The 18,368-nt window shown below is 35.1% G+C and overlaps 1 protein-coding gene and 1 long non-coding RNA gene across 5 annotated transcripts in view; one reads left to right on the top strand and one right to left on the bottom strand.

The window, feature by feature from the left end:
- Nucleotides 1-18,368, bottom strand: part of trhde.1 (thyrotropin releasing hormone degrading enzyme, tandem duplicate 1) — a 202,183-nt gene that overhangs the window by 78,245 nt on the left and 105,570 nt on the right. For all 4 annotated transcript variants that reach the window (XR_012402103.1, XM_073947198.1, XM_073947197.1 and 1 more), the window contains 2 exons: nt 6,220-6,357; nt 3,326-3,391 (listed from right to left, as the gene is read on the bottom strand). Coding sequence is in view for 3 of the 4 variants with exons in the window: in XM_073947198.1 (XP_073803299.1) it covers nt 3,326-3,391; nt 6,220-6,357 (204 nt within the window). In the remaining variant the exon portion in view is untranslated. The remainder of the gene's footprint in view (nt 1-3,325; nt 3,392-6,219; nt 6,358-18,368) is intronic.
- Nucleotides 9,417-12,147, top strand: LOC137491550 (uncharacterized). Its single transcript, XR_012402109.1, has 6 exons — nt 9,417-9,469; nt 9,790-9,894; nt 10,864-10,984; nt 11,156-11,246; nt 11,583-11,625; nt 11,723-12,147. It is a non-coding gene; the product is annotated as an uncharacterized lncRNA (long non-coding RNA).

Raw genomic sequence — 18,368 nt, 5'->3', positions numbered from 1 at the left:
TATCCTAAATGACCCTTCATCGGGTTTTATAACCGCATTCAGTTCTGTCTCCTGATTCTGCAAAGTCAAATTACTTATAAAGGGAGACAAAAGATTGATCGCTTTCGATATGTAAATCCCCCTGAGCTAGAACACAAGATTTCTAAGAGAGCCTTCACCACCAGAGTCAAAGCAGATCATAAATAATTCATTATTCATCCAACTAAATGAGTTCCCTCAAAAGTAATACGAGAAGAAATATGTCTACAATTTTCCTGCATATGAAAAGTAATTTGGAGGCAATGGAGGCAGAATGTTTGGTGAGGTGCTGTGTTTACCTATTCTTCTCATCAATCACTCAGAGACAGACAGAGATGCTGAAAGTTCCCACAAGAGAGAGACAGAAAACAGTAATAATGAGGCGGAACAGCCTAGCCGGAGGGAGAAGAAGAGGAAGACGGGGAAAAATGGATGCTCTCTGTGTTCCAGGATGTTGGCAAATTGAATCGAGGAGTATCTGGCGATTTCATCTGTGTTCAGAGCAGATTATTATCCCACAACATCCACGGGGATTTCACAGAGTGTCTTTCTCCAAGTCAGGAACCCGCTGAGAGCCGACAAACAGGAATTCAGGGAAGGAGAAGCTTCAAATCACACCCGGAGGATGAAGAAGGACTGTAACGCACTGGAGTTTATTTCTCCCGGGCAGAAGCACACTTGTCCTCTGCTATTCACAGGTCACGATTTCACATTTCCAGGCGGAATGACTATTTCTTCCATCCCATAATATGATCCATCTGAAAGTGGCTTTAAAAGCGATGGGCAGTGTGTGTAAATGACATGGCGGAGCTTCATCACTCCAGCAGTAGACTTCATTTATGACTCCCACTACTCTTTACAAGAGACATTCATCCTCCGCCCCAGCAGCGCATCCACCATTTACCAATGAAGACACCCTCGTGCTCACAGAAAGAGAGAGAGCAAGATGGGTAATGGACTTCAATCTGTCTGCTGTTTAAGTATTCTGAAGAGTTCAGCTTCACGTCTGTCTGCTGCTCCAATATTGGAGAGACACGAGGAGGAGAAGAGATGCCACACAGAGCAAAAGAGAGACACTGAGAGAATGAAATCAGCTTCAGTCAACAGAGGCAGGCAGACAGCAGAGGAGAGAACAGAGCTGATTACAGACACGGACATGTTGAATGAAGCAAGTCTTCTCTTGAACACTAGAACCACCAAAGGGTACATTTTTACATTTCCAAATGTACATAACAGACCTTTAATAAAACATTAAAGTCTCGCAGTCATTGACTTTTGCTAAAATAGTCTCAATCACAAATTCCAGACAAAACCAAATTCAAAAAATGGGGCACTTATATCTAAAAGCACCAGCACGAGTTTAATTTACATGCTCTATATAATACCTGCATTTATGCAATGCTTATGTTTTAACCTTGTATGTTGCTAGGCAATGACTTTCGCTCACTGAAGTAGTGGTTATAATAAATGCATAAAGTAACAATGAGTAAAAGAAGGCAATATGTAGAGGTATTAGAAGCACACAATGCCAGAAATGATGGAGAATCTTATTGTAGGGAAATAAGTGATGTGTCCTGAGTCACCTCAGTATCTGACAGCTCATTTGACAGCTCATCCAGAGCCCCCGAGACACAGTGAATGATACAATTTAGATGTTTTAGCCAAATTATGAATGTTTAAACTGTAGAGTTGTTCTCTTATTTAAACTTTTAATTATAAAACTAACCATATTAATAGTCAATTAGGTGAAACGGTGAGCTTGAATTTGTCATTGCACCATACATCATATGCAGTGTGGTAATACACATCTCACATCTTAATATACTGTATGATTAACAAAACTGCATTGTAATTTTACACCACACAAAATATGTATTTCCTTACTTCTAAATCTTGGTGTTGATGCAGACTTTAGCTTATACACCCTAGCATTCTAAAAGTGTGTCATCTGCAATGAAAAGCCTCAAATTAAAACAACAGGATAAAATTACAGTTGATGACTACACATAATCATTTCATGGCTCCAGACCCTTCTTTGTTAACACAGTGGCGTAATACAGTGAAATAATATTTGTTTAGCCTCGTGTGTGGGTAAAATGTACACGCACTGGCAGTTTTAGTGTTATTAACACAGACTGCAGAGTATTCAGGGGAATTTAAGAGGTGTATTTTTGCTGAAATACGAAGCGCGTATGTGCAAATGTTATATCTGTAAATTTGTACATTATTACATTTGTATTTATGCAACAACAACAACACAAAAAACATGACCTGATTGTGCCATTAATAGCAATAAAAACAACAACAACAACATCAAAAGTAACCCAGAAATTCACTGTGAAACTGACAGATTTTTTGAAAGCATCAAAGTCATAAAGAAATGAAATAAGAAGTTACGGATGTTTTATCTGCATCTAAAAGGTGATGAATTTGTGAGTTTTTCACCTTTGTAACTGCACATCTCTGTAAAAACACATTAAAGCATGAAGGAGTTGTGCCTAATTTACATTTATTACAGATTTACTTCTAACCTGCAGCCTTTTTGTTTACTGCTCAGGTCCTTTAACCACATTTCAGCATGCAGTCTGATACAGCAGCCATATGGTGTCCAGAAAAGTCACTAATATTACATCACAGATGTGCTGTTCACTCTCCAGGGCGTCTGGACTGAGACGGATAGGGAAAGAGCTTGAGGAAAAACTACAAAATACTATATAAAGGCTCACACTGAAACTTCAGCCCTGGACTTTCATATTCAGTTTAAACACAATAGCAGACCTGTGCTTTAATGAAGATAATGTTTTTCCCCATATATGAAGAATGAAGACACATGTTTATCTTCTGATTGTGAATGCATTCAATTAGTTTGTGAACACGTTTAATAGCTTGTCTGATTGTGTGGCTTTCACCTCAAGCTGATGGCAGCGCGTCACAAGCTGTTGTAGCTCTGAAGATAAGAAGAGCATGTAAACAGACACGCTCCTATAATCTCACAAACGCTTACGGCAGAAACCTACGTGACTTTCAGAACAATATTTGTCACAATATTCATGCTGAGAATGGTGAGAATTGTTTTTAGCACATTCAGATTCCCTAAAAATAACATTTCACAGATTTAACAAGGACTGAACTTCTGAAATAAATAATAAATTAAGACACATTTGTTGATTTTTTAAAGCAGAATGTACAATATAACATAAAGCCTTATAAGCGTGTTTGTGAGACATATTAGCAGTAGCAACACACACATGCGTGTGAAATCTTCTGTGACCACAAGGAGAAAAGATGAAAGAACGTCTTGACTTACATTGAGGGCTCTCTGGAATAGTGTTTGTCCCATGACGTTTGCCAGCATTCGGATCAGAGCAGCTCCCTGAAGAAGCACAGTAAAAACGCCTTCAGTCATTTCTTCTGCTACACACATGACTACTGTTCACATATACAGTACACTAAAACATACTTATTAAGAGGCTTAATAAAGAGGATAACCAGGTCACATGCTGGCAATTCAAATTAACTTAAACAATAATCAAAATATAACGATAGTCATAACAGGATTTGACATTATGCAGGTTTTATGCACAAATATGAAGCTTGTATTTCTCTTAAAGAAATAGTGTCTATATTATCTGATTTTACCAAGCGACAACATGCCGTGCTCCTTTGTAAAGACAATACGGAAGTTACTGAAACTGCAATTCATCGACTCGCCATTGGGGGCTGGCTCCAAGAACTCCAGATGTTCACTGACTGCAATGCTAAATTGCCCAATTTTACAGCTGATAAAAACGTTTACAGCCTGGTACAAATAATTATTTTGGTTCATATAGCTAATATTACCCTTTGTGACAACTGTGAGCGGGGTGAATGCTTTTATAACTTATCCGTTTTGTTTATATTGTTATATTAAGTCTGCATAATTAAGGGCATGGTGACTTGAGTGACAGCTAGGTCTTGCTGCTCGCCATCTCTTCAGCTCAGCTGATTCTTTCTGATTAGTTAGTGAGCTCGGCATATGCAATTGAAGTCAGAATTATTAACCCCCCCTTTGAATTTTTTTTCCTTTTTTTAAACATTTCCTAAGTGATGTTTAACAGAGCAAGAAAATGTTCACAGTATGTCAGTTAATATTTTTGGAGGAAGACTTATTTGTTTTTGTTTTTTATTTGGCTAGATTTAAAGAACCTTGTAATTTTTAAAAAAAACATTTTAGGGACAAAATTATTAGCTCCTTTAAGCTATTTTTTTCCGATAGTCTACAGAACAAACCATCATTATACAATAACTTGCCTAATTACCCTAACCTGCCTAGTTAACCTAATTACCCTAGTTAAGTCTTTAAATGTCAATTTAAGCTGTGTAGAAGTGTCTTGAAAAAGATCTAGTAAAATATTATTGACTGTCATCATAGCAAAGATAAAATCAGAGTTATTAAAACTATTATGTTTAGAAATGTGTTGAAAAAAATCTGCTCTCCATTAAACAGAAATTGGGGAAAAATTAAACAGAGGGGCGAATAATTCAGGGGGACTAATAATTCTGACTTCAACTGTATATTGTATTTTTTTTTTTATTTTTTTATGTGGCTTTACACATTCAATTTTTGTAATTATATCATACAATTATCTAATAATATGGCATACTGTGTGCACTTAATTGTGCTCACAAACCATTCAAGTTGCCTCCATTTCCAAGGTGAGTGAAATTATTATATTATCATTTCTATAAATCTATTTGTTTTACTTAAGATAATTTATCATTCATCATTTTCTTTAGAATTTGAATGCCCTCCAGAATCTGACAGATTGATTAACTGTAGGCTGTAGATCAGTCATCTGAAATGTCAGTGTTATGCCTAGATTTCAGCAATAGCCTTGCATTTACTGCATTTACTTGCTTCAGTTGCGCTTTTCAGAAACCTATGGGTGACATCACAGATACTATGTGCATGTCTTTTACAGACTATGGATTTTATATAAATGTGTCATAATTGAACTGTGAATATCATAATTCTGGTGGAATAATATTTGGTTACAAATATATTTTCTATTTTTATTTAAACAGCATTTTGCAATTTACTAATTAAAATGTATTGCATTTAGTTGGAAAAAAAATTATTATAACAGTTAAGACATTTTCCATCTAAAATAATTCTAATATTTATTTCTAATATAATTTAATAATATTAAATCTGTGTTTCATGATTCTGGTTAATCTAAACAAGGACTCCATGACACTCATCTTGCTGTGTTCTGCTATTTAATAAATGTGTATTTTTTTGTGACTTTGAGTGACTTTGACATGCTTATTCGACAGAATCTCATTCCCATCCGTCTGTGTGATGCGTGTCACTTCCTGTTAGCTCAGGGTCTCATGGGATATTTTGTGGGAGGAAGCGATGAGGCTCAATGTCACGATCACTGTAGTTTGACTGACAGAGTTCATAATGCCACAGGACTTGAGGGGAAACAGAGGCAGGGCTTGAGGAAGAACAAAAACCAATCACATTCTGGTCTTGAGTTGATTGACAGCTGGAAGGAGAGTTGATTTTTGATTGGCTTTTTTCTGCGTCTGATCTCTGACAGAGGACCAGATTTTCTCTTAAGTGCTTCCTGTGCCTTTAATGGCCTTAAGATGTCGGAGATGAGAGGATTTATTTGGGTGCTGGAGTTGTTACCAGTAAAGTGTGTTCCAGTGAGAAAGAGTAATTAAATAGATGTTGTCTGGTTTTATTGTGCCACTAAAGTCCCCAGAGTAACGAAACCTCACAATCTCTCACAATGTAACGGGTTCTTTCCTCGACTTACTTAAAAACAAGCTTTTAATTAAACTGTTTTTCTTGCCTATGTGAAGAGGCTTATAACAGCGCCACTCCATTTACTATTCACAAAGATAGATTGGGAACATTTTAGCAGGAGAAAATAACAAGCAAACTGAGGTGTTTACTGGACTTAATAAAAGATCAAGTTTTATCAGTGTGGTGAAGGCCTCACACTTAATAAAAGGCTGATTTAGACCAGCGATACTACTGTTTTGCAAAGTCATTGTTTCTCTTCAACTGGCTGCTCATAAAAAGGAAAGTAAAACATGGAATTTCACTTTACTTGTTTAGTATAAACTTGTTCAGATAAATATTAAAGGTTTACAGTCATTTCCATCATGCAGATAAAGCCTGTAGGAGCCTATGAGAGATTCTCTTGCCTTCTTATAGGCAATCCAGTCAAAGACTCTGTCGATGTCTGTGGCTTCAAACACTTGCTGAGAGATTGGGTGAGAACTGGCCAAACCGTCCAGCAACATCACCTCATGAAGGACATCAGTCAGAAACCTCTGCTTCTCCTGTGGATTAGAGACAGAGAGACATCTTATTGGGTTATTTTACAGTATCAAATGCATAACACTTTCTCATACAAGCTTCTGTTTTACTTTCAAAAGAGAACAACACTTTGATTGGCTTTATAAATTAAATTATAAAGTGTTTCTGGAAATTCCAGCTCATATTTCTTACTAGTGAAGCCTTTTTATCCATTGATATGAAGAAACATTGACTGCTATTGGGAATCAACTGGATTCACCCCTGAGAGAAACTCTGCTGCTGCATCAAATCTCTCCCTGTAGGATTGGCTATGAAGACAGGTAGTTTTGGGTCAAAGAAAAAGACCTTCATCATTAACTGTGTCTGTGGATCAGAGATTCTCCATCTCTAATACAGTCACATAAAGAAAAACTCCATTTCCATTTAAATAAAATCTGAATAGATTAGAACTGATAAAATTATATTAAAATGAGAAACTTCACCACATTAAGGCTATTTAAATCAAAAATACTATGGTACTACAATTTTTTCTTTAAATTATCTGCACAAATGAACAAACACAGCATATTATAAAATAATGATAACTGAAAGTCACAGTTAATATTAAATGCTTAATATGCTGATAATTTTTAACCTTAGTTTTGTTCTGCATTTAAAATCAAAAACACCATCAATGTAACACCACAATCTCAAGTATTTCAGTAAAACGTGACTCTGTCTTCCAGTTAGTCATTTAAAGGTGGCTTTTTGCCAGTTGCCGTATATGAAAACAGATTAAATATGAATAACATGAATTATATATGAAAGCATTACACTGCAGGTTCATCTTCTGCACATCTTCATAATGGAGCCTCTGGCAAAATCTCTGCTGACTGATCAGATTCAGAACGACTCTTTATGTTACTAGCATTTTAACATCTATGTATTGTTTGACTAAGAGAAAGCCAGCCAGATTCTCAGCTGTTATAAACATGTCTCAGTTTGATGCTCCAAATGTTTTATTACACCTTTATTCCTCCATCATTATGAATAATTCTTGGCCATTAAAGCTTTTGGCAGCTTGATTAAAAATCCCACTGAAGACATTAATCCAAGAGAGCAGGATATTTTAATCAAGGGATTTGAGCTCAAACAAACAACGTACGGAAATGAATCAAGAAACAAATGTTCATCAAAAGCGTTCATGGCTTTAAGTCAGTATAATGCAGCTTCTTTTATTAACCCAGTAAATCCTGTTCACGTGTGTGAGAGGTTCTGCTCAAAGCAAATTAATGAATTGACATGAGACATAAAATAGACTCACATGAAAGTGAGAATACAAATCAATACAGGGAATATTGAGCTGAGAATGTTGCGTGAGTTTTTACCTCATCAACAGATGAAAGTGTAGATAAAAGTGTCTGTTGGTGACAGACATGAGCTACTTCTTTTTAAGGTTATAAAAGGCAAAATTTTATTCAGTAGAATCAAACCTGAGGTATAATTATCTTAAGATATGTCTAATATATATATAAAAAAAATCCTGAAATCTGCTGCGCCAAATGGACTGCTGCAATAATTTATCCCTCATTTTCAACTTCAGAGGGAAGATCTTAAAAAAGTAGTGCTTTTTGAAACCACCAGTGTCCTAATTTCTGAGCCTTTTTATATCATTACTTACTTTAAGTGATCTTGTGGAAGAGAACAGTATTTGACATCTGTCTCTTTAATGTTTTCTGACAGACAGTCAGAATGTGCACATACAGTGTTGTACTTGTAGTCACAAGCAAATATTTTAATTAGAAACATGTAATATAGTACATCAAATACTCACAATTTGAATACATACTAATCAAAACTCAGTAGTTAATAAGTAGTGAATAAGTTATCCTAACACAAGTCAATGGCAAAAATGCTAAATATCTTACAACTAACAACAGACTAGATATAGTGTGTCATTAATTAAACAAGAACTATTCTCAATGAATTAGTACTTGTGTTTAATTTAATGGTATATCTATGCAAATGCGAACTAAGCGGACATCTAAGGCACCTCCAGCAGCAGGGATGCCAATGAGTGTCCCTCGCCTGGCCAAGAGTAATATCATTAGTCTCACTGCAGATAGTGTCTAATGCCAGATCACTTCTTGAAATCACAGGAGTGAGCATTACTCATAGCTGGCCTCCTTTACACTAGCATATGTAGTAGAAAGCCTTTGTGTCGACAAATTCAACTAGTGTAGTCATGCTTTTTATCAAGTGAGTTTTTAATTGATTTTTTATAGCTAACTTAGATAACACATAACAAAAAAACTAGTGCATTGTCTGTATTATAAATAAAATAATCAGTTCATCTGATGTTTACATGAATGAAATAGCCTTGACAACAGTTTTCCCTCATTGCCAAACTCACTATGAACAAGCATACTTTTGACTCATTAAATACTGTCATAATATGTATATTCAACTAACAGAATATGCAGTTAGACAGGTCTTATGCTGTGAATTTAACAATACACACATTAAACTAACAAAGATACAGCTAAACAGACCTCATGCTGCTTCCTTACAAACATACATGGCGAATTTCACAATATACACATTAACAAGATGTTATGCTTCTTAGGTGTGCGCTGAATAAATTTATAATCGATCTTTCTCCGATTTTGCATTATGACAACAAGCTGAAGAGATGAGATACTCAATGACAGATTAGATTACCTATAATACTGTTCTATAATATAATTAGTTCTATAATTAGTTCTATAATACTGAACTTTATTTTATTTTCAAAATAAGCATAAGTATACTTAGTAAGTATAATTACTCGTTATACTTAAAAATTAATTGTTGTAGTCTCGCTAGGAAATGTCAGTGCTTCCCACACAGACTTTACTTTGGCAGGTACACAGCAAATTCATCAGAGTTAAATTCTCGGTGTTGAAGCATTTCAGAGTAAAGTGTTGACGTTAAAGAGTTAGATTTTGATAAATGAATATAATAAGAGTTAGAATTGATTTTATTCAGTGAGAAATCAAGGAGTTATCTTTTTTACACTTGGTGGTGTTATTTCCAACATCCGGGAATTCATGCAGCCCCAGTCACTGAAGAATTTTCCAGACGCCATTTTCCATCTGAAGTTTAGAACAGCAACTGGTGAGTCAAACTACCTAAATGTTGGTATTTTACTGACTTTCTTTAAGGAAATACAGTTGTAAACATATTGTTAAGTTAATAACTTTAGAATGTAGTGACAATTTTAATCTTCTGCGGTTCATTCATGGTCGTTTGTGTATCTAGCTTAACTGCATTACTATCGACTTCTTTTCAAGAATGTTTTTATATGTGCTCACGCATACATAGTGCATAAAAACATCAAATGTACATGTTCAACACATTTCTGTCACGCTTAATGCCATTTTGTGCGTTGTTACCCATCTGTAAAATAAAATCGACACTTCTCCTTTAATTCTAAGCAAACTAGCGAGGGAATCCCCGGAGCGCTAGCCTACTCTGCCCGGATGCTAACGGCAACACAGGACGGTTTCCATAAGCTCTGGAGAGTTTCTAAAACATATCTGGTGAGTAAATGAACATATGCTTACTTGTAAAAGGCTTCCTGATTAAAATATATGATTGTTTGTTATCCGTGTATGTTAATTTGGTTATTTTAAACACCGCAGCCCTTTTAAACTGGTTCATTCGTGGCCGTCCATATACCGTTAGTCCATAGACTCGCGTGATAACGTACGCTTGAATTATATTAAGTGTTGACAACCATTAAAGTCGGAATGTTAACATTAATGTCTTTAAATGACCGCGTTTGCACTTTCTCAGACATTTGACGTTACAGAAGTCTCCCGGAAGTTGCGGGACTAACGTTAACGTTATCCCGCAAATGCACAGAGACTCCCAGATGCCTAAGTAGATGCCCGCAAATGAATGATAATCTCCCGGAAATCGCGCGTCTCCCGCCCGGTCATTAAACACTTTGCACACCCCTCTCCACCGCATCCCTCCCAGCTCTTCAGGTACGTCGCGCGCAAGTCACCCCCTCCGCTCTTTAGGTACGTCGCGCGCAAGTCACCCCACCGCTCTTCAGGTACTCATCTCTCCCGCTACCTCCCGCAAATCAACTCTGTATCCCCCGAAAATGACTTTTCCCAACTCGGGATGTCTGACGTTAGTAAGTTAGGCTATTTCTGTAGTTAGGAACATCTTAGTCAAGCTTTTTCTTACGCATGATATTGTGCTTAAAACTAGGCTAAACTTAGCATGTACTGTACACAACATTTCCGTTTTATTAAAGACAATTTAGTGCGTTGTAAACAGCCACCTGTCTGTAAAATTAATCAACTGATTCATATTTGATCAGCCTAATGATGATACAGGTTTGATTTGTAGATTTATTATCAATAATCAACATCTGAATCAAAAGATATCTGAAAAAGTGTGAGGCATACTTTGTGATGTTCATCTCTCTTTTTTTTATCTGAAGGTTATGCATATGTGTTAGATACTAATGTTTTGTTGTTTTTTAACACCCACAGTTCTCTATACAATAACACAAGACCCTGTGACGGTGGCTGATTAGAGACGGATGGTGTATTTCCAGAGTTGGTGAAATGACCAAGCACACCTTCTTGGTCATATGTGGTGATAATAATGAAGGTATGTTTGATAAAGTTCTGTATTTGTTTCACAATAAGCTGAGAAGGTATTAGAGCATTAGAGAATAACAAATGACATGAAGGTGATAAGTTTTGTATTGTGGGTGAAATATTACTTAAATAATGTTTTGCTCTTTGCTCTGCACTTCTCCTCTTCTGCTTATCCTAATAGTTAAGATTATATTTGGACCTGAAACATCTGCTAGACTCCAGGAAAGGTGGCGTCAATACTGGTCCTGAAAGGGCCCAACAAGTTGAATCTGGTAAAGAAACACGCACGCACGCTCACACACACACACACACACACACACACACACACACACACACACACACACGCACACGCTTACAGAAAACTGTAAGTTTATGAATATTTTTTACACTGTGGCCAGTATTTTGGGGAAGTCAGCATCACTAAATGATATAAAAGATTTTAAGCTCCTCTAAATTTTGCTCCAAGTGTTGTGTTAAATTGAGGATTCTGGACAGACAGCTGCCTGTTTTTCCAGTTCTAGTCATAGTGATTAACCTAATTGTTTTTGGAGATCCAACAGTGATGTGTGTGTTTTTTCTACTTTTCCATATCCTGTCACCTCAACCAGCTGGGAGAGTCAAGTTGTGGATCATCATGAAAATTTTCAAAAGGTGAGTTTAGATTTCTTGAATGTTTTATTTACTTTAAATGTTCTTTTAAATATATCATAGAATTTGATTGCAATTTGTTTTCAAACATTTATCTTAGTCATGCTGGAGTCTTGAAGAGTTCTTAGATGAGCATCACCCTATATCCGTGCATCAGGAACCACCGGACGAGCGATCAGCAGCTACTACATCGTCATGGATAAAAAGGTCATCCTGTGGCTGGGAAGCACTTCATTCACAGGACATGCTTGATGAGATTTCCTAGCTCCAGTTTGTTTTCACACAAGTTTCCAGCATTTATACCTTCATTTAAACTGCTGTGTTTGATATGGAGGACCAAGGAAACACCCGAAGTGAAAGATTTGCACGCCAAGTTGTTTAAAATGTAATTTCAGAAGAAAACTATGCGTTCAGAAGAAAACTGATGAAACATCAAGTTTGGACCAAAGGACTGAAACAGCCTTTTTGAGCACTGGTCATACATATTTTGTTGATACTGTCTGTACTAATAAAACATTTAAAGCATATTTGACATTGTTGCATTTTAAAAACTGAATGAATTGTTGAAGTGGTGAATTTTTTCAAATAAAATGTTTTTTCTTTTGTAATTTACAGTCTATTTGAGTTTTTTACCATATTTACACTCAAGAGAGTTGAATAAAATAATATATTACACCAGGCGGTGTTAAATATAGTTACATTTTTTAACTCTGCCCAGAGTTAAAATTAACCCTTACTTCGGTGTCAATGTGCCAACCCTTTTGAAAGTGTTGATTTAACTCTGTTTTGAGTGGACCCCATGAGACACTTTCAAAGTGTTGAAATTAACACCCATAGAGTTGTTTTGGGTCCCCATATTTTGCTGTGTAATTATATTAATGGCCACCCAAGTATATTTAGTGACTTTTTTGTAATATTATTATGCTTTTACTTTTTTTTTTTTTGTTCTGTATCGGAGCAATATAACCAAACATCTGTGATTGATTATGTAGAGAAAAATCTTCTCTCGTTTACCCTTTTTGTCTGTTCGAGAAGTGTCAACACTCCTCGGTGTTATGCAGACAACTGTCAACTATCATTTAATCTTTAATCTAAACGACTCAGAAAACTTTACTAAATACTCAAAGAGAGGACAAAATTACATCTAAACTGGCTGCAAAATATGTTCGCACAGCGTTAGAAATGATTAATCAAATTATTTGCCTTTTTATTTAAAAAAATTACACGTTTTGTTCTTGTAATTATTAGAATTATTTGAGATATTGTCTGTTTTTACTCCCTGTTTCTGTCATTTATTTCTCATTTGCTGCATATTTTATTAATTTGAGGATGTCAATATATTAAATATTTTATATTATATTATGTATTACATGAGAATGCTTTAGAAATAAATGCTAAAGCAACCTGAGCTTGAATGTGAGAGAGAGAGAAGCCGATTTTACTTGTCAGTAGGTGCAGATGATTCTGGAGTAGCATAATAGTACGAGAAATAGTGGATTTCTTATTTAATATAATTGTGTTTTTTACTTAAACTCGTTAAAAAAGAAAAAGTGTATAACAGTTAATTAATGGATAAAAAATTTTGTTAAAAATCTAATTATGTTTTGTTTGTCACATACAGTTAACTATTTATGTGATGTGGGTAAGAGATGTGTTTTAACCCATCTACCACCACACGTATATTTCAAACCTGTGGGAAGCACTGAATTCTGTAGCCAATCAAAAGCTGTGGATTGTCAGAGTTGCCATTTTGTTTTGACTATTCTGTTTTTTGCCGGATTTTACACTTTTAAGATTTACACAAGAACAAGGCAACAACTATGTCTGAGGCTCACGATATATGTCATTTCTATGTACCAAACTCCTTTTATTCAGCTATGCCTATATCCAGATTTTCATTATATGGCACGTTTAAAATAACTTGCTATGCAATATAGTGACTATAAACACAGACAGACAGACAGAAAGAGAACAGCTGGTGGTTTCAAGCTGATTTTATGCGAGTCACGTAACGTGCACTTATAAAACGGGTGCAATGAGAAGAGCTTCCATCTGGCCCATATGTGCTCTCAACAAGGTGTTTACGTCTAATGATGCTTCATTTAGATCCTGCTTATTAACGTCTCAACATCATCACCTGTTGTAAAAGCACTCAAACTTCCACACTGATCGACCATTTTAAGATCAGCAGAATGGGACCAAAGCCTGATGGGAAAGTAAATGTGTCAAAATGTTTTAGCAGTTAATCTATAAACTGCAATAGTATTTATTTTTATGTTACTAGTGCCTATTTTTAATAGTCTTTTTCATTATAATGTTATAATCATAACGTATAATTTCCATACTAATATATTTTCCATTAAGTACTAATGCTTTTTATTTAGATACTAGTACCTATTTCAAATATACTACAAATGTATTAAATACAAATACTCATTTATTAGATAATAGTACTGAGTATATGTAACAGCACAATTTTATTTTTATTTATATGTACAAATAGCTCAATTGGAACTAGTAATTTGGTAACACTTTATTTTGATGGTCCATATGAGTATTGGTAGACTGTCAGCCAACACAGATATCCAACAGACATTTAACTGACCATAGGAAACTTTGCAAGTACATGTAAACTTACACCTAGCCCTAACAACCAACTCTACTTAAAATCTAAAGAGAATTAGTTGGCATGTACTGTAAATGCAATGTAACTTAAATTCGGACCATCAAAATGAAGTGCGACCAGTAATACTTTTTAGATACTAGTGACTAACTTACTAGTGAATAACTTATTTATTAGATTTGCTTTCATTTGATTTGATAATGCTTGCACTTGAATAGACAGTTATATATATATATATATATATATATATATATATATATATATATATATATATATATATATATATATATATATATATATATATATATRTATATATATATATATATATATATATATATATATATATATATATATGTATATATATATATGTATATATATATATATATATATATATATATATATATATATATATATATATATATATATATATATTTATGTGTGTGTGTGTGTGTGTGTGTGTGTGTGTGTGTGTGTGTGTGTGTGTGTGTGTGTGTATGTACCTGACTAGTACTTATAGGTTACATATTTGTACTTATTTATTAGCTACAAGTATCAATTCAACAGATAACAGAACACATTTATTAGATACTAGTGCCTATTTAAAATGTTAAAGTGTTAGATTTTAACAGATAAAAGGTAAGATTAATAATTAAACTCTTTTGTGACCATTCTGAGTAGTCTTAGGCCCAATCCCAATTCTTATTTGTACCCCTACCCCTTCCTTCGGCCCTTAACACCAAGTGTGAAGGAGGAGGGCTTCAAAATTAAACTCTAAGAAATGGGACAGCACGATCTCTTGCTTCATATGAGATCAGACGATGTTGAGGGCTGTAGTTATTTCAGTTGTGTAATTTTTTGGTATTTATCTTCAAGAAATCACTGAAAGCCTATATTATGTTATCATAAATATGCAATAGGATCGTAATTACACTGCGCATTTACATCCTTACCATATTCATCTATCTAAACTAAAAACAACATTAACAGTATACCAGACACTGTAAAAGGTATTCCCAGCCATTATACTTTTCTGACAGGGTTTTCGAGTGTCATCGAGTGTAAGAATGTTTTGGGACTGCTATACAGGGATTATTATTAGGGATTTTAAATAGCTAAAGTTAGCAGTTTATGTTTTCATGTATTAAAACATGTACTTGTTTGTTGTAAAAAAAAATTTTGTAAATGAGAATTGGGACACTCCTGCCCCTATTCTATTGATATTCTACTTATCAAAACTTACTCACCATTTATAGAATAAGCCCTAGTAGCTAATGAACTAATAAATAAATAGATAACAGTACATAATGGAAAATATCCAATTATTTTAAAATAGAGCACTAGTAGTGGTGGCTCATTTTGCTCTGGTGACATTTGATAACGCAGGGACTAAGCCGAAGAAATGTGAGTGAGTGAAGTGCTAGTGTCATGAAAATAGATATAGATTAAATGCTAAAATGGCTTGCCATAAATCATACCTCTCTGTGAGCTTCTCTAGCATGATAGATATGTGAATGAGGCAGAAAACAAACAGTCCAGCAGTTTTGAGCAGGTGAAGGGACCTGGAGGCTGATTTAATGACCTATTACAGTCTATTGTCAAATCCGTTCCCAACATTTCTCAGTGCATTTGAGAGTTTTCACTTCTAGTTTAGACTCTTTCCTCCTGAAATGAGCAATATTAGCCATATTTAGGAAGGGAAATGCTTGCAGTCATCCTATAAGCGCAATGAAGTGTTTCCATCAAACTCTATCGAACGTGAAACCCAATTGCTCACTGAAATGACGTCCCCTAAATGGTCTTTCTGCCCGGCTGATGCTCCATAACCAAGATGCTCTAAAGCAGAGAGCTGTGCAATACCGGGGCAGACTGGATAGAAGGTCATTATGTGAGCACAAATTGCACATATGCTATATTACACAAATAACCATACTGAAATTATATTATTCAAATTAGACAAATTAATAAAAATTATACTTTAAAAAGCTTTGAAATAGGAAAAAATAGATTATTAAAGATTATTTAAACATGTGCACCAGTGTTAAGTCTAAAATACATGAGGTCTGAGTTTTGATCACTGGTATATAATAATCTCCACACTAGCAAATAGCTCATAATGAGTAGAAAATACAAACAGATTTTATCAGCACGACCGCTAATTCATAGCAAAAACCCTCAGTGTCATTAATGCTGGAAAACTGTCACATTTAGTTTGGCTAATGACCAATGGACTAATTTTTGTTTTACAAATGAAGCTTCAAGTGTGTCACAATAGCAGCATTAGAGGGCAGTACAGCTGGAATGGCATAATGCTAACTGCTAAAAACATTTTCTCAAACAAAGGCAGATCTGGAGGGAGAACAGTTTGTCCTTCAATTATTTCATTATTTCAGGCTATTGCTGTTGTTCAGTAGCAAACTTGTATGTACAGTAAACTTCAATATGAAAAAATAAGTAATACACAAATATTGAATTGCTTAATAAAAATGTGTGTTAACCTAATGAATGCTACATAGTACATATGTCAGATTTAATGGTCATATAAAATGAAAAGACTTCAGAAGAACTGCTGGTGAGTCTATTTTTTTTAGGGGAAGAAGGTTAAGGTCCTTTTCTTGCTATGACTCAGTGCTCCAGAAAGTCTCATAAAAGATTAATAATGTTCAGATATAGTGACTGTAAAAGTCACGAAAGGTGTTTGATTTACTACTGCGTGGTTCTCACAAACACCTCTGCATTTGTTTAGCATCCTGTTAAATTTTCCCTCAAATTTTTTTATTGAGCCGAGCAAAGCCTCTCCACACTGTTCAAACAATTTGGTCACATGAAAAAGAAATAGTTTCTTAATTTTAGAATTATATTAACTTATATTACCAATAATATCCGTGTTTGCGTGGGTTTTCACCGGGTTCTCCGGTATCCCATACAATCCAACAACAGTACTAAATTGGCCGTAGTGTACAGTATGTGCGTATGTCCAATAGAGCTGCACAATTAATCGTAAAAAGATTGCAATTTCGATTCGACCCCTTAGACAATCTTAATCCAACATTTCTACGATTCTGTCAATCATATTTTCAAGTTCAGGGGAGAAGCAATGGTGGCCGCACAAGTCTTCTCATTGTTTTACATACGTTGCTCGGCGACGTGGACACCTCCAACATCATGTTGGAGTCAAATGCTGTATTTATAAGATATAATTCACCTCAAAAAAGCCATTTCTGTCTTCATGTAATGTATTTACGACCGCAAAATCACACGTGATGTGAGCTGACCGTCAGCTGTTACCATAGAGAGGGTGGTTGTCTGAAGAGATCCTGCATAGGCTGTGAATTACAGGTAATAATGTAGTAAATAACATTCAGTTTGTGGCACAGAGTGATCATTTGGGAGCCGCACGGGAAGTGAACCCCCACTCTTAGCAGTGAAAGCGAAACAGCACACAGTGTTGCTAGATGTACTGTAGCTGACTGGTTCCAGCCCCAAAAGTATCCAAAACCCGCCGAAATGCAAAAATACCCACATTACACCTTCTGTATTCCCTAAAATCACGTAAGTGACAATTTTTAAGCATAAAATGATTGTGAGAAGATTGTAAGCATATGTCTCAAACACAATAATTCAACATCAGAATTATCATCAGCATTAATGACCAGGACAAATCTAAAGTCTGTTCAAGTCCACCATTCCAAGTCTATACAAAATTTAGCATTTTACCCAACAGTACAGCTACACAAAGCCTATTGTTGTTTTACCACATGTTTGAGAATAACAATAATAATAGCCCACTTATATTAACCTTTATTTTATATCTACAGAATCGTAAGAAATTCTTGATCTTTATTTTAGGCAAAAAAAATTGCAATTCTCATTTTAGCCAGAATCCTGCAGCTCTAATGTCTAGGTCCTTCAGGTTGGGGGATGAGCATTTGGCTAATAACACACCTCTTAAAAAATTAGACGCTATGAAACACCGATATGGTGTGGATAAATATCAACTTCGATATAAATTGCCCTGAGAGTAAGTATAATTATGGTTATTATTATTAGTAGTAGTAGCAGAAGTAGTAGTAGTAGTAGAAGTAGAAGTACTATTTGTATGTCTATTAGATTTGTCCTTAGAAAG

Source organism: Danio rerio, chromosome 4, assembly GCF_049306965.1.
Source record: "Danio rerio strain Tuebingen ecotype United States chromosome 4, GRCz12tu, whole genome shotgun sequence".
Lineage (NCBI taxonomy): Eukaryota > Metazoa > Chordata > Actinopteri > Cypriniformes > Danionidae > Danio > Danio rerio.
Note: the sequence above shows the minus strand (reverse complement) of the source record. Positions and strands in the feature narration are given on the sequence as shown.